Source organism: Arachis duranensis, chromosome 1 (assembly GCF_000817695.3).
Source record: "Arachis duranensis cultivar V14167 chromosome 1, aradu.V14167.gnm2.J7QH, whole genome shotgun sequence".
NCBI classification, from domain to species: domain Eukaryota; kingdom Viridiplantae; phylum Streptophyta; class Magnoliopsida; order Fabales; family Fabaceae; genus Arachis; species Arachis duranensis.
In genome coordinates, this window is record NC_029772.3 from 89,335,650 (window position 1) to 89,360,801 (window position 25,152).

At 34.6% G+C, this 25,152-nt stretch overlaps 3 protein-coding genes across 3 annotated transcripts; 2 read left to right on the forward strand and 1 right to left on the reverse strand.

Moving 5' to 3' along the window:
- Positions 1-977: 977 nt before the first annotated feature.
- On the forward strand, positions 978-5,056 carry LOC107496631 (WD-40 repeat-containing protein MSI4). The gene is made up of 16 exons (XM_016117941.3): positions 978-1,017; positions 1,110-1,392; positions 1,465-1,528; positions 1,691-1,777; positions 1,872-1,934; positions 2,112-2,177; positions 2,291-2,365; positions 2,873-2,948; positions 3,053-3,257; positions 3,512-3,593; positions 3,757-3,830; positions 3,936-4,047; positions 4,138-4,212; positions 4,302-4,378; positions 4,517-4,616; positions 4,702-5,056. The coding sequence occupies exons 1-16, from the start codon at positions 978-980 to the stop codon at positions 4,801-4,803; spliced, it is 1,581 nt and encodes a 526-aa protein (XP_015973427.2). The 3' UTR covers positions 4,804-5,056.
- Positions 5,057-8,971: 3,915 nt separating this feature from the next.
- Positions 8,972-11,230, forward strand: LOC107496621 (probable polyamine oxidase 5). The gene is made up of 2 exons (XM_016117925.3): positions 8,972-9,384; positions 9,816-11,230. The coding sequence occupies exons 1-2, from the start codon at positions 8,972-8,974 to the stop codon at positions 10,918-10,920; spliced, it is 1,518 nt and encodes a 505-aa protein (XP_015973411.1). The 3' UTR covers positions 10,921-11,230.
- A 5,389-nt stretch (positions 11,231-16,619) lies between these two features.
- LOC107496611 (beta-galactosidase) lies at positions 16,620-21,819 on the reverse strand. The gene is made up of 19 exons (XM_016117914.3): positions 21,535-21,819; positions 21,348-21,443; positions 21,133-21,245; positions 20,952-21,018; positions 20,778-20,870; positions 20,523-20,666; positions 20,349-20,437; positions 20,164-20,269; positions 19,996-20,083; positions 19,787-19,905; positions 19,519-19,683; positions 19,258-19,433; positions 19,045-19,154; positions 18,838-18,947; positions 18,634-18,744; positions 18,444-18,554; positions 18,158-18,363; positions 17,613-17,940; positions 16,620-17,205 (listed from the first exon to the last, which is right to left on the reverse strand). Exons 1-19 carry the CDS (start codon positions 21,703-21,705, stop codon positions 17,095-17,097), a joined length of 2,514 nt encoding a protein of 837 aa, XP_015973400.3. The 5' UTR covers positions 21,706-21,819; the 3' UTR covers positions 16,620-17,094.
- Between the last annotated feature and the right edge of the window lie 3,333 nt (positions 21,820-25,152).

Below are 25,152 nucleotides of genomic sequence, written 5' to 3' on the forward strand. Positions count from 1 at the left end.
GGGACTATACTATAAGGCAACAAGAAATGTACTCCTGTTGTCTACGCATTCTGTCACGGTCAAGCGATGTTTGGTTGCGGCTGAGCAACTTTTTTTATTAATTAAAAACAAGGCATCTTTGTTAATAAATGTTTTAGAAACACTTTTGTAAATTATTTAAAATATATATATATATATATATTTTTTTTTAAAAAAATTACAGTTAATGTTTTTAGAATTTCGTATATTCTCAATATTATTAAATTTTTGTTCTTAAAGAGTATCTTTAAGAATTTTGTTAATACAATCTTAATAGAAAGGATAAGTAGTGCTAAACTTTATTGTAGTGATACTTTCATTAGTGTGTTTTTAAAAAATATTTTTGTACATGTCAAAATTACCCTATCAAAATTAGTCATTATATATTTATTTTATTTAAATGTATTGTATTATACATTTTTAGTTAAATTTTGTATTATAACATATATTGTAACAACCAAATATCTTAAGTAAATAAAAATGAGGTGATGACCAATTTGAATTTGAATTTTCTAAAGTGAGGAGATTGATAAAATATAAAAAAATGAAGATTTAATTATCTTTGAATTTATAATTTTTATCATATGTGAGTTTTATTATTTTTAATTTAAGAGTAATTAATTTTTCATTCTCTCATCGCTAGAGGAGATTGACCGACCAATTCAATCTCAAATTCTCAAATGCAAATTTGCAATAACACAATACTAATATGAGGTGTTATACTGATATCTTTACATAAAATAAGACTTCAGTTTTAATATGATAAAATAAGTAATAAATATTTTAAATTGGTTAATTAATATAATTTTAATTTCTACACTAATTAACTAAAATAATTCTAATAAATTAATTTAAGAACTTATTTTGATTCATATTAAAATTAAAATTTTAATCTCCTTAGATGTAGAAAAATGTACAGACGTAAAAAGAAGTGATTAAGAAATGTTTTTATGACAGCAATGAATGCGAAGAGTATGACTGGTGAAATGTTGAGTCCACGTAGGCTAAACGGGGAAAAGTGGGGGCGCCGAGTGAGAAATAGAAAAAAAAAAAAGGGCGGGGTTTAGGGTGAGGAGAGAGTGAGTGAGGAGAGGAAGGAGCTGGAAGAAGATGGAGAGTGGTGGTGGAGNAAGAAGTGGTGGTGAAGAAGAAGCGCGGAAGGAAACCGAAGCCGAAGAACGAGGAAGGGCAACAGCAACAGGTGAAGGCCCCCAAGGAAAGCAAGAGATCACAGCAACAACACCATCAACATCAACATCAGCAGCACGTCAATGCAAATGCTGAAGACAAGTACAACAGATGGAAGGCCGTTGTCCCCGTCCTCTACGACTGGCTCTCCAACCACAACCTCCTCTGGCCCTCCCTCTCTTGCCGGTTCTCTCTCTTTCTCTCTCTCGCTAGGGTTTTGCTTCTTCGTTTCATACACTCACATTTTTCTTCTTTCAGGTGGGGCCCTCAGCTGGAGCAATCTCCTCACAAGAATCGCCAGCGTCTCTACCTTTCTGAGCAGGCAAGCCATCTATTTTTATTATTATTTTCATACTTGTAATTTTTGTTTAATTACATTTGATTTTGCCATCTACGAGTTGTTAATTATTCCATTGTATTTAGTGTGAGGGTGGCTATTCTTGTGTTTCATTTTCAACTAAGTACGTTTTGTTGTTGGTGCTAGACGGATGGTAGTGTTCCCAATACTCTGGTCATTGCAACTTGCGATGTTGTCAAGCCTAGGGTTGCAGCTGCAGACCACATTTCACAGGTCCCTTCTTGTTCTTATGCCACGTTTGCCTTTTTGCTTCCATGTTTCAAACTTTGAGTCTCTATTAAGCTGCTATGGCTTTCTTTCTTTTCAGTTTAATGAGGAGGCTCGCTCCCCATTTGTCAAGAAGTACAAGACCATCATTCATCCTGGAGAGGTACGTATTCAAACTAAATTTACACTTCCTTTCATGCATCTTTGTTTTCTTTTATTTTGCTTTTGTAATTTGTACATGGCTTATTAGTAATCCATGTTGGATTTGATTTCATTTTATCAACATCAAGGTCTTGCTGTTTGTTGACCTGATTTTGAGCCTTTGGATACGAATTTGCAGGTGAATAGAATTAGGGAGATGCCGCAACATTCTAATATTGTTGCTACTCATACAGATAGCCCTAATGTAAGAACCCTATCTTTTACTTTTGTGGATACTTTTTTAACTAGTTTACCATTGTATTTGATTATTCATTCTTTGTTTTGTGATTTCTTTATCTTATCACCCGCAAAATTCAGGTTCTGATCTGGGATGTTGAAGCTCAGCCTAATCGTCATGCTGTCCTTGGAGCCACAAACTCTCGTCCAGATTTGGTACGGCCGAGTGACTGAGTGTTAGTCTTTTGTAACATTATTTTATCTTTAGAAACTCAATATATTTTGTACAATGAAATAGAACGAGGCAGACACATCTTCCTACATGTGTAAAAGTAAGGCTATGCTCAAGCCGTATAATTGAGAATTTGTCACTAATTTGGTGCTAGATTATCCATTGTTTTCTTTGGTTGAATTGTGGAATAAAATGTCCAATTCCTCCATTTTATACTTGAGACTTGTTGCTATTTCCTATTAGACAGAAAAGTGGGATAGCAATTGTGGTCAGAGCAGACCCCATGTGCACCATAAGTTGGAACGGATAATAGTGAATTGACATCTACACTTTGAATTATGCAAGTACATATTTTGTCCTCTTAAATCATCCATTCTTTAAGAAGCTCCTGATGTCACATTATTTATTTATACATTTTTTCTCCTTGTTATTGCTGTTTGATATGAATGCTGTTTCATGATTTTTTTCTTATAGACCTTTTCTTCTTGCAGATATTGACTGGGCACCAAGACAATGCGGAGTTTGCTCTTGCAATGTGCCCAACTGGGCCATATGTGCTTTCTGGAGGTTGGAGTACTTTATAGACATTCATTAAGCAATTGAATCTCTAAATTCCTGCTCTTTTATTGATGTGGTTATTCTCTATCTAAAAGATGTGGCATACATTGTAGGAAAAGACAAATCGGTGGTATTCTGGAGCATTGAAGACCATATAACATCTGCTGCAGACTCCAAATCTGGCGGGTCAATTAACAAACAGAACACCAAATCTGGGGAAGGCAATGATAAATCTGCTGATGGCCCATCTGTTGGACCACGGGGTATCTACTGTGGACATGATGAAACTGTTGAAGATGTGGCATTCTGCCCCTTTAAGTAACTAATTTTCTTACTCTATACCGACTAGTTATTTCAATATTTTTATATTTACTCATTTAAGTGGCCATTTTAAATTTACCATTCACCTTATTATGAACTCCATTCGAGATATAATATCAGTTATAAGCCTCTACCTTGCAACTTAAGCTTTGAGGAGAATGGGTTCCTAACAAATCCTGTAGTGTCCTCATGAACTAAACTTCAACTTTAATAAACCATCACTTCCTGACACCATCGTAATCATGCTGAAGTGCACAGGAGTTCTGTAGTGTTGGAGATGATTCGTGTCTAATATTGTGGGATGCACGTGCTGGCTCTGGTCCTGCAGTTAAGGTATATATGCTTTTTTTACCTCAATCATGCATTCAAATTTTCGATAACAAATTGATATCTACAACTAATTGTGTTTCACTGTATTTTGTGGTAACAGATAATTGTCCCTTTTTTTTTTTTTTTCATTTAGCTGAATTCCGTTTTTCCTATGCTTTCATGACAGGTTGAGAAAGCTCATGATGCTGATCTTCACTGTGTTGATTGGAATTTCCATGATGTTAATCTAATTCTTACTGGGTATGTTCTGCTGTTGTTCAGTACTTCAGTTCTTCTTGGAATTAGTTCATTATTTAATTTAGTTTGAACTATTACTATTTGACTGGTTCTACCTTCTTTATCTAGGTCTGCAGATAATTCTGTTAGAATGTTTGACCGCCGCAAACTTACATCTAATGGAGTTGGATCAGCTGTTCATAAATTTGAGGGTCACTCAGCTGCTGTTCTTTCTGTTCAGGTAATCTGTTTTATTTTTCATTTTTAAACATTATAGTATTAACTGGTTATGCCACAAGATATGCTAATTGCTTCTTTATGATTAATTCAGTGGTCTCCGGACAAATCATCTATTTTTGGAAGTTCTGCAGAAGATGGTCTTTTAAACATTTGGGATTATGAGAAGGTTAACTCTCAATTGGATTGTGTTTCACTGCTCTGTACCACAAAATTATTCTAACTGTTGGCATCTTTCGCTTTTATTTTGTAATGCAGGTGGGTAAAACCACAGAACGATCTGGAACAACAGCAAGTTCTCCTGCAGGTTTGTTTTTCCAACATGCAGGTCATAGGTATGAAAGCACCGTCCATGTAGAACTGTATCTAAGGGATTACCTTGTTGTCTTTGCCTATATGTTACTGCTTTTGTTCGAGACATGTGGTAGTTTTTCTGTTAACGTGTCACTTAAGAAGTTTATATTTGTACACAGAGACAAAGTTGTTGATTTCCACTGGAACTCATATGATCCATGGACTATGGTTAGTGTGTCTGATGACTGTGATAGTAATGGTGGTGGGGGAACATTGCAGGTATGGCACCAAACAAAATTTCTCAAATTCATTATCTATTTATTGAGCATGGCTTTGGCTGATACTTTGAAGTTAAATTGTGCAGATATGGCGCATGAGTGATTTAATCTACAGACCTGAAGAGGAGGTTTTGAGCGAGCTAGAGAAATTCAAGTCTCATGTATTGACATGTGCAGCTGCAAAGTGATAAAATCCTCCCCCCTGGATATATAGTGGTATTAATTTCATTTCTTAGCTTGTCCTTAGATTACAATTTGAAAACTGGTATGTTTCTTCCTTAGCCTGACCCATGATTAACATAGCTGCAGTGACTGTAATTGAAAAGGGTGTAATAACCACCTGATCCTTGTTAGTTCTTACGCTGGAGTTCCGTTTAAATCTTGTATGAATGTTGAAAGGGTGTTTTTAAGTGGACATTTGCATGCTGGTTCAATGACCAATGTTGATCATCCTTAGATTAAATAAATATGAAATGGAAGACATGTATGATCTAATGGTGAGAATAAGAAAGACTATGCGTAGTCTTTGACTCTGTAGATTGTAGACTTACTTTTTTGACTCAATAGTGGACCACACCACATAGGTACCCCACCCCATAAGATTAGGTGCAGAGCGCAATGCGCACCACCCACAAGTCACGAGTATTATATAGCACACCGTGATTTGGCCACGTGTGAAGGTTGTTGACTCAAGTCAATGAGAAGGGAAGGGCTGATATGGGGGCCCATCCCACCATTCCAGACGCCGTATCCTTCCTTCCTTTATTTCTTTCAATTCTTGGTTCGTTGATGGGTGAGTGCCATGTCTGTGCCAGAGGCTCGCACCAAAGCAGAGGAGTTGATGGAAGAGTGGTGGTCTGGAGCGGAGGTTTTGGGAGGAGGAGGAGCATATGCAACGAAGTTCGTGGAGGACCCATACTCATCTCTGGTGGTGGTTCAGTCGTCGTCTTCATACGTGACCATAAATGGCAATGAGGAGAGTTGCGGATCTTCCTTCTCTGACAGTGGCACCTCCCTCATGGCCACCTTTCACTATAACCCCACCCTTCCACCTTCACTCATCCCTTCTTTCTTCCCATAACTGAATGGTAAGTGGTGAGAGTGGATTAGCAATTTAGCATTACCATTGGCAAATAGGACATAGGAGAGGGTAACATGTAAAGCACGCTAACATAACCAAGGAAGCACCCATTGGTAACTCAATTGTCATGTTTCTCTTCATGCTTCATAGCGTTATGTGAAGAAATGTTCTTTAATTTGTTTCAATTTTCGCCTTTTTTTTTGGGACCAAAATATTGTCAAATTTTAATGCAACCAGCACCTGGGGTCCTGAACCTGAATCCTGATCTATCAATCAGTCACAATCAGTATTCAATAAGTGAATGTCGGCGCTGTCATCCCATTTATTGGTTCTATGCGTTGGGCTCCGAAATTTTGTTGGGCCGGGTACCTACGAATTTAAGTCTTAAATTCCATTTCTTCGGGCTCCAAAAGTGTTGTCTGGAATAGTGTTTGACTGTTTAAATTACTTATATGTATATTTTTTGGGGAATGATTTGTTCTATAGTAACAGGTTAAGCATTATAAATAAAATCACTTTGAACAATGTGACTCCACGAATATAAATACAATATATCAACTAAATTTTTATAAAACGTATGTATTTATATAAATTTTAAATAATTTACGTTATCATTTGTAGGTGTGACCTTATCAGTAATTGCAAATATCACGTGAATCTTCCAGATTCCAGACCAGAATAATTTGGTGTTCTAAGTTAGGTACTCAAAAGTGATGTGAGAAAACTATAACTAGTCCACTAATATAAAATAATCATGTCCAATAAATTTTAATAATAGATAGACCAAAAAATAAATTAGTCTAGTTTGACATTTGATTAGTACGTCTGTAGCCTAGCTTTTTTTTAATGTTTATTTTCTTGTGTCTGATGTGTAGCCTATTCGATTGTAGGAAAATGCAAATAAATTAAAATAGTTCAAGTTCGTCAACCTAACAATGTGGTTTTCTGATTATAAGAGATATCACTACAGCCACTACAAACTAAAGCACTTGAGTCGCTAGCATACTGCATTGGAAAATATTATGTCTCCATCGTTACCCTCTTGAGTGTACTTTTATACGCGACCTTGTTGAATTGTTTAGTATAGAATTTGTCATGTTATATCTTTATCATAAAAAATATATTACATGTGTGTGTTTTAATACATCCATAAATAAATCATTGTCACTAGTATGTGTCATTCGATTTCTTTTCTTAATGAAAGATAGCTTCATCAGCAGATAGGTTAGCAATGACTAATTCAAATGCATTACTTCACGGACTTAACTAATCAGTCTCTTAAGATACTATTATTATTATAGCTAATAGAATTAAAATGTTATCTTATATAAACATATTTTATTTTCTCAAGAACTAATGAAATCCTTTTTATTTGATTTGAGTTTTGGTGTTTCAAGAACATAAACGAATGAATTTAAAATGAGAAGTTTTAATTTCTAATCAAGAATAAGAATATATGTTTGTTTCAATCAAAGCTGTTTTAGTGATTAAAAATATTTGTAAGACTTTTCCTGTTAAACTTTGAGTGCATTTGTTAAAAATAAATATATAAGAATGAAAAATAAAAAAATATTGAAGAAAAGTTCTGAAAACGAATTTCTACGAATATAAATTCTCTTAATTTTTTTTTAACAATTAAAAGAGATTAAAGTATGATCTCTAATTCTTCAATACTTTTTCTTTCATATTTTCTCTTAGTTTTACTTATAAAATTAAGTGAAAATATCACATTTTATTCGAATTTCTAGTTTCTACCTATGCTACATGAATCCCTAGAGGAGCGTGTGAAAACCTTTTGAAGTTCTCAATCAAAATTTGGTTCAGTGCTCAAGAAAAAATTTCACGATAGACGATGTGAAGTGGAGTAATTATATGGGATTACGTGGGGATTTCTTACTTGTGAGTTTCTGAGTAATTATGCTTTGTTAATGATGCATTACTACCCCCTAGTTAACAACTAATCATGTGTTCAATATAGATATGATTAAGCTATTAACTAATTAGCATCTCCCATCTATATTGGACTGTTTTCATTGGCCGCCTTGTCCACATATCATTGGTTCTATTTTTCATATGCTTCTATGGCTTCCCCCTACGAACTACACTTTTCATTTATAGAAGGAGTTGAATTAATTTAGTGTATTAATTATTCAAATATCATCCTTAATATGAAAAATGATTTATTGTTAAAAGTTCTTATTCACTTTATAAATATAGATAGAGAATAACCATCATGTGATGGTGCGATTTATTCTTCTTTTTTCTTTTCTCACATTTTCCATTTTGCTTGGAAAATCATGCAATGTTGGAAAACCCTCAACTCGTTGACCATGGAGAATGAAAGATGCGTGGTCTCACTCACAGAATCTTCATGCATAAATAAATGAGCCAAAGTAAATAAAATCACTAATTCAGAAGTTAATAAAATCAGCGAACAGATTCTATTGAGTATAATCCAATAATTAAAAATGGATTTTAATTGTTAGATTTTGCAGTGAATAGTCTTAAGGACACCCCCATCCATTGATGAGGTTGGTGAAAAGCACTATCAACCTTTTTTCTCATTCATTAAATTTTTATTTTAGTTTCTACGTTCAATATCTGTGACTCTCTGTGTTGTGATGATGCAATTTGTTTTGTTTGTTTTCCTCTGTAAACCTGACCACAGGTTCTCTCTCTCTCAATTATTACTCAATCGTGGACATGCCGTAGGGTCACAGAAGAGGACTTTGTCTCATTATTATTTATTATTATTTTTAGATTCAACTTTTAATTTTCAATGTATTTATTAATTATAATAGTGCTATACGTAACAGTTAGCATAATTCAAAGTGAGACTATAGTGGTGGTTGTTTTGTAGATAAATAAAAGAAAAGTAGACCTCTGTCTTTATTATTAGGGGTAAGATAAATTATACTAAAGAACAAGTCACAAGGGGAAAAAGCCACTCAAGTTTCCTTAATCAAGTGATTAACTATCTTCTCTTACTAGTTTGTAACTTTTACCGAGAAAACTAAGACACTAAACATTTGAATTTTTTTTTTAAGTAAAACAAGTCAAATTGACTTGATTGGTTGTACAAAATAAATAAATAATGGGGTAGTATATAAAATAAGCGTATGATATAGCCCTGTTCAGTGAACCCAGCACGGTTATAAATTCATTCTCAGTAACTCAGAATATCACCCTCTCTCAAATAACACACATTACTACTTTGCTCTTCAACGCCCTCTAACTGTTTGTTTTATTGTCAGTGTGAGAAGCAGTGAACAACAATGGTGGTGAAGAACAGGATTGGAGGGAGAATCAACACCTCTGAGTTCTGTGGTGACCAGATTGAGCTTGGTGCTACTTGGATCCATGGAATTGGAGGAAGCCCTCTTCACAAGATTGCTCAACAAACACACTCATTGCTTTCTGACAAGCCTTGGGAGTGCATGGATGGAAACTCATCAGATCAAACCACCATCACCATTGCTGAAGGTGGCTTCCACTTGGACCCTTCCATTGTAAACCCCATCACAAGGCTCTTCAAGAACCTCATGGATCATGCTCAGGGCAAGAACCAGAAGAACAACATCACTGAACGAGATACTACTGCAAGAGGTGATGAATTTCTTCACAGCTTCTGTAAGAAGGTGTCAACAAGAGTTGGCTCTGCAGGCCTTAGTATTGGTTCTTTCCTCAGGCAAGCCATTGATCCTTTACTTTTTCCTTTAATTATTATTTTTTAATATAATTCATTCATGTCTCACCACTCAATAAAAGTAGAGAATTATTACATTGATTGGACACATTACCAAATCAGACACCTTTGTTTGGTATGTGTTTCAAAACAAAAAATATAGAAACATAAAGCAAATGTATTTTTATTCCTTTTTTACTATTCCAAGTTTTATAGGTGTCAAAAAATCTGACAAATTGTATTGCTTAATAGAGACATTTTATCTATTTTTATCATTGTCTCTTCTTCCAAACAAATTTGTGTCTCTGAATTTGTGTGATGAGTCAATTACTAAAAGCAGCCATTAAGGCCTATATCATCACTAATAAAAAACTATAGATTACAAATAAAGTGATTTAGAATCTGATTTGAAAATATGCTCAATTGTGACTCAGGGGAGGCCTTGATGCATACTGGGATTCCTCAAAGGATCAAGAGGAGTTCAAAGGGTGTGGGATATGGAACAGGAAGTTGCTTGAAGAAGCAATCTTTGCAATGCATGAGAACACGCAGAGGACATACACATCTGCCGGTGATCTCTTGAACCTTGATTACAATGCTGAGAGTGAATACCAAATGTTCCCTGGTGAAGAAATCACCATTGCCAAAGGCTACTTGAGCATAATTGAGTACTTGGCTTCTGCTCTACCGCCGGGGGTAATTCAGTTAGGTAGAAAAGTCACAAGAATTCAATGGCAACCAGAGAGACATGAACAAAATGGTTTCTGTTCTTCTAGGCCTGTGAAGCTACACTTCTGTGATGGATCAGTTATGCATGCTGATCATGTCATTATCACTGTTTCACTTGGAGTGCTAAAAGCTGCTATTGGTGATGATCAAGGTATGTTTCAGCCCCCTCTTCCAAATTATAAGGCTGAAGCAATTTCAAGGCTTGGTTTTGGTGTTGTTAACAAGTTGTTTATGCAATTGAGCCCAACAACACATCATTGTAAAGACGGTCATCACCGCCCTAAAAGGTTCCCATACTTGCAATTGGTTTTTCATTCACCTCACTCTGAGATGAGGCACAAGAAGATACCTTGGTGGATGAGGAGGTCACCTACCCTTTGTCCAATCTACAAGAATTCCAGTGTCCTCCTTTGTTGGTTTGCTGGGGAAGAAGCAAAGGCACTTGAGTCACTCAAAGATGAAGAGATCATTAATGGAGCTTCAGACACATTCTCCAGCTTTCTGTGTTCTGGTTATTCATACAATGAAGTTCAGTTCAGCAAAGTGTTGAAGACAAAATGGGCAACAGATCCTTTGTTTTTAGGGTCATACAGTTATGTTGCTGTTGGATCAAGTGGTGAAGATTTTGATACAATGGCTGAGCCATTGCCTAGAGAAAGCACATCATCACCACCACTTCAGATTTTGTTTGCAGGGGAAGCAACTCACAGAACCCATTATTCCACAACTCATGGAGCTTACTTCAGTGGCCTTAGGGAAGCCAATAGGCTTCTTCAACATTATCACTCCCTTGGGATATATAACAACTAGTATTTTTTTTTCCTTTTTTTCTTTTGCTCCTTTTTTATTTATTTTTTAGTCATTAATTTCTATGATATGATTCCCATTTTTATTTTAGACATCTTTGGTTGTTTAATTTTCCTAAAGTAAAGTAGTAAGTGGTTGGAGCAAAAATTCTAGAAATTAGAAGGTGCAAGATGGAAAGTGAGATGGTGGGGTCATTTCAGCTGTATGAAATAAATTTTCCTCACATCTCTTCCTGTTCATCCAATGGATGTTAGTTTCTTTTTGTTTGATCACTTATTTATCTTCAAATCAAGTTTGGCGAGGTATTCACTTATATTATATTGTCTTTTTGTGATAATATCAGGTTAGATATGCTTTAACCATTTATAGAATGAAATTTCATGGGTAGTTGTTAGTTTTTCTGATGCTTAAAATTGGAATATCATGATAGAAGCAGTCAAAAGCATGCAATAAGAATTTCTCCACCCACCACCCAAAGTTTAGACTATGATATGATGTAGAATTCTTGGATGCTACACCACCCACATGTGTCATTGGTGATGATATTTTCAGCTTGGAATATCCTTATCAGATACTCATTACAAAACATGACTAGTCACCACTCTCTTAACAGGAAGCTGCAACAAAGTCCTTTTATCTTTTACTCATATTAAAGCTCATGGGAATTAACTTGAAATGAAATAGAATTTTTTTCCTTAATCATATCTTAAATAAGTTGTCTTCATGTGAAATTGATAGTTGAGAATCGATAGATGATAATTTAATCAAACATATCAAATCATCTAACGATTCTCAACTATTAACTTCACATGAAGACAACTGCAAGTGAGATTTTACTTTTTTTTTCTTATTATAATTGTACCTAAAATGAAAGTGAGGTGGTTGAGGTGAATGTGATTGAGATGGAGGCACCCAATGGTGGGGTCCCATGTGGCTATATGAGGGAGTAGGGGTCAATCATAGCAGTAACCAAAATGTCCTTTAACATAACAATGAGACAGAATTGTATATGCTTATGGCCATCTGATTCCATTGCACTGATCTGCTCTCCTGATCAGGATTCATGAATGAACATGACATAGACAGCAACCCTGTCCCATCCATGGCACCATAATGCATATACCTGACTACGTGTATTGTATTGTATTGTATTGTATTGTATTGTATTGTATTGTACAGTATTGTATGGTATGTGGGAGTATGTATTATGTCACACTCACACTCACAATCATTTTAGACAGTTACTAGTTCTAAGTACTAAGAAGTAACATTGTAAATTTTATGGAAGTAAATACTAAATAGTGTTCACCTTTGTCATCCTTGCATCACATGGAACTAAATATCAGAGGCTTTAGATGTCTACAATAATTCTGCTTTTAGCTTCAGCAGTTTGCCAGTTACATGATGAGTCAGAATCAGATCATCAAAGAAATATAATTGCCATGCAAGGAAATACTCGTGTCTAATGTGCCCCCACCTTTTAAAATCTTTAGGTGCTTTGTCCTTATTGGATTAAACATACTGGTAGGGGCCATTGAAGTGACGACACGTGTAATCTTCTATCCATGCATCATTATTTGATTACTTTAATCAAAAGTGTACTGTGTACTTGCCCCTGTAATAATTTCCTATCCTCTTCAGCAGAGAAATTAATAAAACACAAAGTTGAACCATTATTGCTTTGCTTATTTGACTTGTACCCTCCATGCAGATGGTGGCAACTGGCAAGTGCTCTCTTGAATCAAATGTAAATCCCTGCTTGACCTCTTGCTCTTCTCCATTTGGCAATGGATGTTGCAAATAGCCCATGGTTTCATTTCTTTTTGTTTCTTTATTCATCAATTTACAAATGTCCATGTAATACACTTATTACTCATCAACCCCTTTAGCTACTTATTGCTTTTCTGTTATTCAGTTGGATGTACTTTAATCATTCTTTTCTCAATCTTCCTATCACAATTCACCTTTGGACAAAGTAACATTTCTTTAACCTTACGCTTCTGAATTCTCTGTCATAATGATCCTGCTTTTTTTCTTTTTTATTTCGCAAATCTTCCATTAAAAGCTTAATTATACATGATTAAGAGGTCTTCATGACTCTATCCCTTTGTTCTTTCCTAATGACATTAACTTTTTTCTCACTTTTGAAGAGCTAATGATGACAAAGGGGAAGATGACATATATAATAAGTTATCACATTGGAGCTCTGGAATTTGCTTTATGAAAGCCTTGGTGGTGGGTGATATAGGGGCACATTCTTTAGTTAACAGTAAAGAAAGATCAAAATCTACATGTTTAGTCATAATCTTAGGCCAATAGGGTGTTTGAAAATTGTCCATTTTCTTAGCAATGTGAGAAATATAGGTGTGACTTATGATTTTTTTTCCCCCTTTATATACTCTCTGATTATAAGCGTGGAATCAGCTACTGATATAATTAAAAGTTTAACGGCTTATAATATACTCTTTCTAGATCCTGTATTAACGCGAGATGCTTGTACACTGACTTGCCCTATTCTTTTACTCTATGATCATAAGATAAATATTCCTCTCATTTGAAGAGAAAGTCACACTCCATCCCATGAAAGTTGAAACAAGGGAAGCAATGCACAATATTTTAGCTGGACAAGCACAATCTTGGAGGATTAGACTAATTCTTAGTATAATAATGGGAAAATAAATTACAAAATGTTTTCCTCTTACCACTATTTGATTTGCTGAGGAGAAAAGGTTGAGAGCTATCCTGTGGCTGAATTCTAATAGTGGAAGGTGGGCCTCTGCAATAATATATTAAAGTTTCTAATGCAAATTAAGATATCATTTTCAATACATTGGGGTGAGTGATTAATTGGCCTCCAATACAAATTCTGCATTATGAAGGACCAATTGTGATTTTCTGGGAAAAAAATGTTAAAGAGAAGTTATTACTTGAGTCAGAGTGATTGAGGCTTTGTCTGATGTGCTTGCCATAAAAACTTGCCTACACAGCCTACAACCTACAGTTGGAGCTTTAATGCTAATAATTGTCTGCTTGCTTTATCTTGTCTTTTCTATCTTTTACTTTTACTGCTTAGCATTCTCTTTGTATAGATGATAGCCTTCTTCACTTTATATAAAAGAAATCGATCTCTGTTAAATATAATTACAACTTTTTCATGTGAAGTTAATAATTGAGAGTCATTAAATAATTTGACAGGTTTGACTAAATTGTCATCTAACAACTCTGAACTATCAACTTTCCATAAAGTTAACTGCACCTGAGTTTTTACCAAAACGGAATGAAATTATTGATTACACATTGGCTACAAAATTATTAATCACATAAAATTCTTTAGAACAAAATCTTTAGTTCATTTGAGCCTGTAGAATCTTCTTTTAATAATTTGTTTTTGAGTGCCACAATTTGATGAGTGGAGAAAGAAATAGGGAAGAGGAGGGTGGAAGAATAAGCATTTTGAAAAAGCAGTTCCACAAGTACTTAACAAGATTGAATCCCAATACTTTAACGTACGTACCTTAAGCTTTCGGCCATCACAACTCTATTCTGTGGATTCGGACCTACCTACTCTTTAGACTAGTTACTACTATTTTTTTAGATTTGATGCCTTAATTTATATAATTTAACTTAACTTTAACAAATTAACATTAACATCATTTTACTGTTTAATAAAATACAGCAAAGTAAGGATTATAATTTGGAAAACTTTGAGGTTGGGTAATACAATAATGAGATTATGTTAAATGTGTATAATATTAGCCACTTGTAATTCAGAATTAGGGTAAAAAATGCATTTAAACCAAGGAGAGAAGTTTACTACGCATATAAGCCAAACAAGAATCTGATACAAGAATCAGCCAAAACACACTTTAATGTAATTCGAAACAACTTTATTCGAATTAAATTCCTTAATAATTTGAATCAATACAGCACGAATTATTCCCAACCATTGCGTACAAGTAATTCGAATCAACTTGGAACGAATTATAAAAGCATAATTCGAATTGTATCAATTCGAATTAGTAGGACACGTGAGTAGGAGGAAGTTCGAATCAAATTGATTCGAATTACTCACATTTCAAATCAAATGGTAATTCGAATTACACATTGTACAATAAGATACTAGAAAAAATACTATATAATATAAAAAAATACTAAAAGAAGTATAAAATAAGATTATAGTAAATTAATTTTAGTATAAATTATTAAATATAAAGTAATTTTAACTCCTATTAGTACATTAGTACATTGAATTAAAAATAACATAAAAATGTACTTGTATTTATTAAATTTTAATAACATATAAAAATTTAATGACTTTTTAAATATTTTTTTATAATAGGAGTACATTTTTATATACTTTAAATACTTTATATAAGAATGTACTTATATTTATCATACAAAAATAAAGTGTTGTGCTAATATAATAACATTATAATATTTTAAATCAATTTTTTTAGGATTTTAGATTAAAAACAGCACATGAAAAAACATTATTGGTATTTTACAGCTAACTTAATTAAAAAAATAGAACTGTATATTTTAGGATTTTATGTACATAATTAGGCTAATTTTTTTTAATATTGATCAAAGATGTATGTTACACTATGTTATTTGGTTTCAAGTAAGTTTTACTCTACTATAATTTTTTTTTTTACTTTTCAGAAGACACAAATCTAAAAAATTTTATAAAACGTCAATGATATTTTATTTTAAATTAATTTATAAAATTTTTTAGATTTGTGTCTTTTGAAAAATAAAAAAAAAATTATAGTAGAGTAAAGCTTACCTGAAACCAAATAACATAGTGTAACATACATCTTTGATCAATATTAAAAAAAATTAGCCTAATTATGTACATAAAATCCTAAAATATACAGTTCTATTTTTTTAATTAAATTAGCTTTAAAATACCAATAATGCTTTTTCATGTGCTGTTTTTAATCTAAAATCCTAAAAAAAATTGATTTAAAATATTATAATGTTATTATATTGGCACAACACTTTATTTTTGTATGATAAATATAAGTACATTCTTATATAAAGTATTTAAAGTATATAAAAATGTACTCCTATTATAAAAAAATATTTAAAAAGTCATTAAATTTTTATATGTTATTAAAATTTAATAAATATAAGTACATTTTTATATGTTATTTTTAATTCAATGTACTAATAGGAGTTAAAATTAATTTATATTTAATAATTTTATACTAAAATTAATTTACTATAATTTTGTTTTATACTTCTTTTAGTATATTTTTTTTATATTATATAGTATTTTTTCTAGTATCTTATTGTACAATGTGTAATTCGAATTACCATTTGATTTGAAATGTGAGTAATTCGAATCAATTTGATTCGAACTTCCTCCTACTCACGTGTCCTACTAATTCGAATTGATACAATTCGAATTATGCTTTTATAATTCGTTTCAAGTTGATTCGAATTACTTGTACGCAATGGTTGGAAATAATTCGAACTGTATTGATTCGAATTATTAAGGAATGTAATTCGAATAAAGTTGTTTCGAATTACATTAAAGTATGCTTTGGTTGATTCTTGTATCAGATTCTTGTTTGGCTTATATGCGTAATAAACTTCTCTCCTTAGCATAAATGCATTTTTTACCCTCAGAATTATGCTGTTATTCATCACATCATGATGATGAGACAATTGAATCAATCAATTTGAATTGAATTGGAATTTTACAGTACAATAACTCTGGCTTATTTCATAGTTACATGAATTCACTAATTAAGTGAAGTATCGTATATCAATTCACAATTCATCTACATACTGAAATGTCATAAGTAACTGTATCTATCTGTATGTCATTTGTAAACATTTTCAAAGTTTGGGAAAAAAAGAAAGGAAGAAAACGTTTACTCACATCACCAATGGCCTAGGGAGGCTAAGGAACATGTGAAACACAAAGAGGATAGAAGATGATGTGACAGCTGATATAGTCTAAAAGATAAAGATCCCCAAACCCCTTTAATGTGTATCTCAGAAAAAAGATTGTGGTGTGGATGATTATTATTGGTGTAGAACAAAAGGACCTTAGCAAGAAACTAGAAACAGTTTGGGCTCAATGAGTCAGAAAGAGGAATCCTTTTTATACAATTCAGCTATTTAATTGTTGGGCTTCAACTTTGAATGCTGATCCTGAGACTGTTCCTATCTGCATATGGCCTCAACTGAGAGCTTCTTAGCAATTCCTGGACATGGGTCTCCCCCAAAAACTTCAGAAGCAACGGTTACCATGCATGATTGTTTGCCAATGCAGTTCTAAAACCAAAACAATAAAGTTAAATACAAAAACATTGGGTGAGTGACATTGTTTTGAAGCAACTTTTGTGTTAGAATTGTATTCTAATTGTGGTTCAATTTTGTTAATATAGAAATTAGTTCTGTGTGATATTGGCAGTTAGTTAGTTCTCTTATTCCATCCCGGTTGGCGGTTCAAGAATTGGAAGTCCCAACTTTGGAATAAGGATATATGGCAATGATTGGAGGTACATAAATTACTAGTTTTATGAAATAACTAACACTTTGGTATGGGCCAATCCATCTACTTTGGTATGTTGAATCATGTTACTTTATTAGTTAACTGATGATATTTCAAATGTTGTAATATAACATTACTAGTTCTATCATATTTGCTTGACAGTTCTATTCTATTAAATGGAGAATACCCTTTGAGGAGCGTCATATGATTTGTGAGCATGACAATCTCCTTGTCTATAGTTTCCACAACTTCCATGTGGCAAACCATAGCTAGCAAACTTAATCTGTGACATCTTTTGTCCTGGAGGACACCACAAATGTGCTTTTGGCCTAATAACATTTCCAGAATCCAGCTTCTCCCTGTTCTTCAGAGTTGGTTGATCTTCATATATATCAGCACACACACTATCTGTTGTTCTTTTCACCAAAGAAATCCTAGTAGGGTCACCTCCCCATTCTTCAAACACAACCATATAGTTCCCACTCAGCCTCAGCCATGACCTCGGAACATGGTACCTGTTGAATGCCAAGATTGAATGAATATGTTTTGAACTAAAGGCCAGTTGAACTCAACTGTGAATCAAACAGTTTGTTGAATAATAAACAAGATATGATTAGCATAAAACCGATGATAAGATAATATATTATCTATTTATATCATATAAAAGTTGATGAAAGATGAATGAGCTTATAACATTTTACTTTGTGTAATTGTATCAGCTATAGCTCTTACCATCTCTGGCTAGGTTCTCCACAGTTTTTTTTGCATTTCTTGTCAGTGTAAGATCCGGCATAGTCGCAATCCCAACAAATTCCGTGTGCTGTGTATCCTGGCCAATGGCGGCCGATGCTTCGGCCATTTATCCATACTTGACCTTTTCCCATGCTGATCATGTCTAGAGCCAATGGATCATTTCCTTCTGGTTTGTTAAAATTTGTCTGATAATAGCATTGAACATAAAATGGCTCAGAAATCAGAACACATGTGCTGATTGCTTTGAATATTGAATCTTACTTACCTTGTACCATGTCAAAGGTTGTTTCTTAGCCAATAAGGATCCTTGTGCCCATTCAACAGAGCCGCTCCCACTCACGGTTTGAAGGCCTAAGTCTTCACCTTTCAGACCAACCTGCCCAACAAACAGTATGCAAAATCTATTGCTGCTACCATAAAACCATTCATCAAAATTGAATGACATTATAACAAACCTTGTAAGACCATTTCTGGTGAGACAAATCTCTGGTCCCTTCATTTACACCCTCAAGTGTCACAGGGCCTAACACCCCAACATTCCATGTCTCAAAGTGTATGCCAACATGCTGAAACATTAATTTAAGGTTGAAAAAGTCAGAAACTTCTCAAAAATAATAAATGTTACAAAAGTAAATAAGAAAATTTCCAGGAGAACTAACCGGGAGGCCGATGGCAATACTAAGTAAAGAAATCTTGTTGTTGCCAGCCCTTACATTAACAGTTTGATTAAATGTTAGTTTAGGAAAGTCGGCTCCGGCGTAAGAAGTTCCTATGTTCATAATGTCACATACATGATATGGATTAGTAAACTGGATTTCATCAAAATACAACACCAACAAAAAAACAAAGTTACTAATTTCATTCACCTGAATGTTGGCCATTAATGAAAACTAGTAAAGCATGGCCTGCTGACATTACTGTAAGAAGAGGCCATTTTCCACTCTTAATAAAACCTTCATTAGGATCAATATTGACACTGAACATGGGATCACAACACAGCATGCTTGCATCAAGCTTTAATTAAGTGGTCTAGAACTCAAATAGACAAAGACAAGTATGATAAGTTGCAAGATGCTTACTCTGTCATGTACCACAAATAATCTGTAGAATCTCTAGTGATGTTGATCTGCTCCCAAAGCGCATTCGCTGTGATGGAATCCTCTTCGCTGGACGACGCAGGTTCTTCAATGTATGACTCCCAATCAAATGCATTCCTTACAACAGTCATCTTCTTCTGGGAGCTTTGAGCACCAATCTGCATAAAATTGAATGCAACTAAGTATTGAACTCTAGAGTTTTTATATCACATTTTTGAGATAGCAAGCAGAATTATCTCTTACCCTTGCAGTGTTGAAAACTTCAGTTTTGCAGTCAGGAAGAATGCTTATGGACCAACGTGGTAGTTCATATTGCTCATTTGCAAATGAAACTTTTGCAGAAGATTTGGTGTCATAGTTTGCAAGGAATGCAGCACAAGCACCAGAATCTGTCTTGAAAACATGTGCCTAAGACATTAACAAACAAACAAAATAAACAAATCTTGCAATACATGGAACCTAATTGGTTTTATCATAATCATGTATATAGCAGCTTAGGGACATTAATTACCTCGAGGTTATTTCCAAGTGATGTCACCTTTGGATCTACAGATATCAAAGCTGGTTCACACAGCTTTATTGCTTTGTGCAAATCTCTCAAATGTCCCCATTTTGGTTCATTTAGAAGTCCTGTTAGTTTGACAACAAAAGATATCTCATATTCTTGCAACTTTATGTGCAATTTGCTAAAATTGACTTTACATCATTTAATTTGCATACCATATTCATCAATTGGAGCATCATAGTCATAGCTAGTGGTAATGAAGGGGCCACCAGATGTTCGCTCGAAGTTAGTTCCTCCGTGATACTGGACCAGAAAATATGAACATATTAGACTCAAATCGAAAGCTCGGAAAAAATATGAACATGTCATAAGCAGAATGATACCATATAATAGTTAACAAATGAACCACCATTTTGTATGAACCTAGCAACTGAGAATGCCAAGTCTTCTGCTGGTCTAATATTAACTCCACCACCAAAATAAGTGCACCTACAAAATCAAATAACTGGAGTTTTTGCATTTAACTCATTCCCATATTTGGATTAGCATTTATATTTGTTGAACTAACCAGCCTGTCCAGTTTTCTGTCCACATTTTTGGTTTGTAGTTCTTGTTGGGAGTGAAGTTTTCACAGTAATACCCATTGCATGTGTCAATCTATAACAAAGTGTAATTGAGATAACAAGAGAGAAGGATGAAGACTCAATTTCCAAATGAAAATGAGATGTTTAAGATTGCTTACAACAGGGTCAGGAGCATCTTCTTGCTTGCACATAATCCAAGGGACACCAGTGTCTAGACCTACAGCCATTTTAGCTGCCCATTTTGCATAAGCTTTTGCAGGATCACCAATTTCCCATTCCACTGGTCCAAGCTCATTCTCTATCTGTCACATCACATTCAATTGAAATTGCAACACAAAATTCATAACATAAACAAACAAAATGCAGGATTGAAAGCTATGCTATAATTAGCAATCCCATTCACTTCACTTTACCTGTGACAGAATTATTGGACCCCCCTGTGTCTCAAACAGATTCTCAGCCTTCATCATACTCACAATCTTCTCAGTGAACTTCTGCATTGCTGCCTACAGCATCACAAAAATTGATAATCTTTCTATAATCTAATAATAATAAGTACGATGGTTGAATTGATGATTAATTAATACCTTGAAAGGCTCATTATCTGTTCTGAAAGCAATGCCTGGAACAAACTTTAGCCAAACAGGAAAACCCCTGAACAGTAGACAAAGCATGTGAAGTGTTGACTAAGCAATAAGCATTAGTATAAGCTCCTTTCACTCCTAAATTATTATATTGAATTATAAGCCAAATTATGAAGATCATTACCCAAAGTTCCATTCAGAACATACATAGGGACCAATTCGGAGATTAACATAAAGTCCAGCTTGCTGCACTACCTTGATGAACTTAACTAAGTCGTACCTATCCTCGAAATAATACTGAAATATTTTGTAAGCAAAAGTATATTAGTTTTAGTTTCTTTCCAGTTCTTTTAAAATAAAAGAATAAAAACCATGCAAATCTTTTGGAAAGTGAATTACTTTCCCTGGAGAAGGTTCATGTCCATTCCAAAACACATAGGTTTGAATAACATCCACCCCTCCCTCTTTAGCTTTTTGAATAAGCTCTGGCCACATCTACATGCATTCACCCCATCAATGAACAATGAAAAAATACAATTAAAAATAATGACTAATAAAAGAAAAACATGATTAAGAAAGAAAGTACCTGAGGTGTGCTTCTGGGGTAGTGTATAGAACCAGAAAACAGAATCTTTCTCTGCCCATTAACAACAATTGCTTTGTGATCATATGTAACAGAAGCTGTCACTGCATGAACCCAGTACAAACATAACACCATCACACAAAGCTTCTTCCCACTCATCACCAAACTCTCCATTTTCTCTTCTCCTATCAACACATTCAAACTAAAAACAAATCTTGAAAAGCTGTTTCTTTTTCCATTTTTTTGAGATTGAGAGGCTTTAACTAAAAACACAATCTTTGAAGCTCCCAAGTTGTTTATATACGTTTGAAGATCCAAAGCTATGGGACCCATATCCCTCCTTCCTTCTAAGGTACTGGACCCCACACGCAACTGCTACTTATACATTCTTAGATAGAGTGACATCAAATTAAGTAGTACAATGCTTGTTGTCTTTAATTAATGTTTACACCAATTATCAATGAGCTTAAAGCCATCAATGTGCCTTTATTATAGCCGTGTGGCATTCATTGCTTCAAGGATGGCAACTTTTTCTTAAGATAGTTCCTCCTTGCTAATTTAATTAAACTTGTCAAATTATTTAATAATGCTCAATCATTTTCTGTATTTCGTGCATGTTATCATAATTATTTATTGAAAAGGGGGGTGTGGGAGTAGTGTGGGGGTTACTGAAGAAACAAACTCTCAAGTTATGTGATCAAACCTTTGACTCTAAGCACTATCAAATCTTATTAGATGAGTAATAGACTAGTACTGAATTTGAATAGAACATACTATTTAAGGAGACTACTTAGATAAAGATACTAAGAATATCTTTTTTAAAAAATGCTTATATATGTTATAATATTATTGGACATCTTTATTAAACTGGTTAATAATTTATTTTTTAATAAACCAAAACAAATCGGTTTATTATAACAACAATAATAAACCCGATTGTCCGTGATCTTGCTAGCGAAATAGAGGTATCAACCGAGTTATGTCCTCGGAGACTGAACGTCCAACTCTTGAGACCGAGCTTTTCCTTCGTGTTGTGTCGTGAAAGTACGAGCAATGAAGAGGAGGAGGAGTGTACCTATAAAGGCACTCCGAAACTTAAGTCAGTATATTATTCTGTTCGAATGTGGTGAAAATAACACTTTACCTTGCTTTATATGGTAGGTTGTTCGTCCGTTACGCTTTTGGTATTAAGGTCATTTATAAAAAGGTGGATAACATATCTTTACTGGTATACCGTTATATCATCGGTTATGATGGAAGCACTTATTTGACCGAGTTATGACTTATGAAAGGACGAACTTATAACATATTACGCCGAGTTATAGCTTATGAATGGGTGAGCTCATAACGGACCACGCTGAGTTATAGCTCATAAATGGGCGAGCTCATAACGGATTACACCGAGTTATATCTCATTTATTACGACCATATCACAGCCCCCAAACTTGGCCTGTGAAGAATTTTTAATGAAGCAGGTTGAGCTTCTTGAAGATTTATAACTCGGTTGGATAGGTTATTGAGTGAGCCCCCAGTTCAACTTACTTCATTAAAAAGTCATTATGTTTGTGACGTGGGGAGTCGTGGCATTGTTTTGGTGAGGAGAGAGAAAGAGTAATGGATCATTAAAGTCTCTTATCTTTCCAAAGTAACTGCATCGTTTGATGTGATTGAGGTAGCAGTTACTTTTACAATGTGGTTAAGTGAATGGTTTGGGAACTGAGTTGCTTATCCCTAACCCTTGGTGTTGCTTCTTTGAAAACAGAATGAGTAAAAGAGGTATGCATGCTTTTTCTTTTATTTTGTAATTCATCGTCTGCTTTTTGCTTCTTTGTATTTGCTTTTGGGTTTGGTTATGGGGTTTGAGAAGGAGAAGAAAGGGGAGATTGATTGGTCCTATGACTGGGTTAGTGAGGATGTGAGCGGTCGGGTATCTTTGTTTCGGGACGATGCGGCTGTGAAGGAGGTTGATGCCGGCAGAATCGTTAGGCCTGGGTCTGGAGTTTAGGTTGAGTTGCTGCCATGCAGTAATGAGGATAGGGTTTATCATAGGGGGCATGGGTTTGAGTATTTTTATATGCATAGTTGTGTGTTGGAAGAACTGAGGGTGAGGCTGCCATTTACAGTCTTTGAATGTCAAATTTTGAAGCAACTAAACTGTGCTCCTTCACAATTGCATCCCAATGGGTGGGTGTTTCTACGGTGTTTCGAAATACTGATGGAATTTCTTGAGAAGGATCCTTCTGTAGATTTATTTTTTTGTTTATTTCAAGTTAAATGAGTTTGGAAAGGGGGTTAATCTGAACAGTACTCCTGGGTTTGGTATCTTCAAATTGTATAAGTCTTCTTTCAAGGACTTTAAGGAGATGTATTTGAAGGTGAGGAATGTTGAAAAAGAGTTTTCATTTTATATTGACGAGTTCTTGGCTGAGAGGTTTCCGCTGTGGTGGTGCTCGGAACCTCAAAAACATACTCGGGGCTGAAGTCATTACTCCGAGGAATGTTTGTATTATTGAGTTTTTGGTAGAACAAATTGATCGGAAAGATTTGATCTCCATGTTTGAACTATTAAAGTAAAAGGAAAATAGGGCTGCTGTGGTAGATTATATGGGTGAGTTGTGTTTATGTGTTATTGATTTCCTTGTGTATTTGAGCCTTACTTAGTTGCTATTTTGTTTTTTGAATCTGCAGGGGGTAAGTATCCTGGGGTGTCAGCTGCTTCACTTAGGTCGCGTTTTAAAAGTAAGAACATGGAGAAACAGGTGTCATCGTCTAATTGCAAAAAAGGTGGTGGAGCTGGAGAAATCAGTCAACCTCGTCAGGGGCGGAGGAAGGTGATTGCAAAGAAGAGGAAATCGAGCGTGGTTGATTTGTCCGAGGATACTAGTGAGAAAGAACAGGGGGTTTCTTTAGAGGAGATTCATGCTTTTGTTGTGAATCAGAAAAAGCTGCATGAAATGACCGAAGATAGTGAGGGTTTATCTGTATGGGGAAAGGAGTATCCCTATATGACTGTGGCCGATGAGCATTGTCAGTCTGAAGCTGACGTATCGTTGGCAAATGAGGTTGGCGAAATGGCTGTTGGTCAGTATATGCAGGTAAGATCTTTTAGTTGTGTTATGATTGTTATTTTTGTTGGGAGTTGCTTATATGTTTTCTTGTTTGTGGTTTGTAGGTGGTTGGTTTGAGGTTAGCTAGTTTAGGTCGTAGTCAGGAACTGAAGCATAAAAAGGTGTTGGTGGAGAAGGATGAGGTTTTGCTGTTGAAAGAAGAGTTGAGTAAGTCTAAAGGCATTGTTTCCGAACTTCAGAATAAGCTGACTGAAACTGAAAAACAATTGAAGGAGACCAAAGAGAATTATGCCAATGATGTTGAGGATTTGAAAAGAAAGCAACTAACTTGGCGAGTATGGAGGCTCGGTTGATTGAGGTAACTGCTAAGCTTAAAGAAATGGAGAAGAAAAAGAGTGATGAGATTTTGGATTCGTTTGTTGAGGATTTTGAGAGGGCGTCTTTACAGGCGAAGTTCCTTGTGCCTGATGCTGATCTGTCTGAGATGGACCCTGGAAAGATCGTCTGAGATGGAAAAATGGTTGAGGATGATAGCGTTGCCGAGGATGAGGCA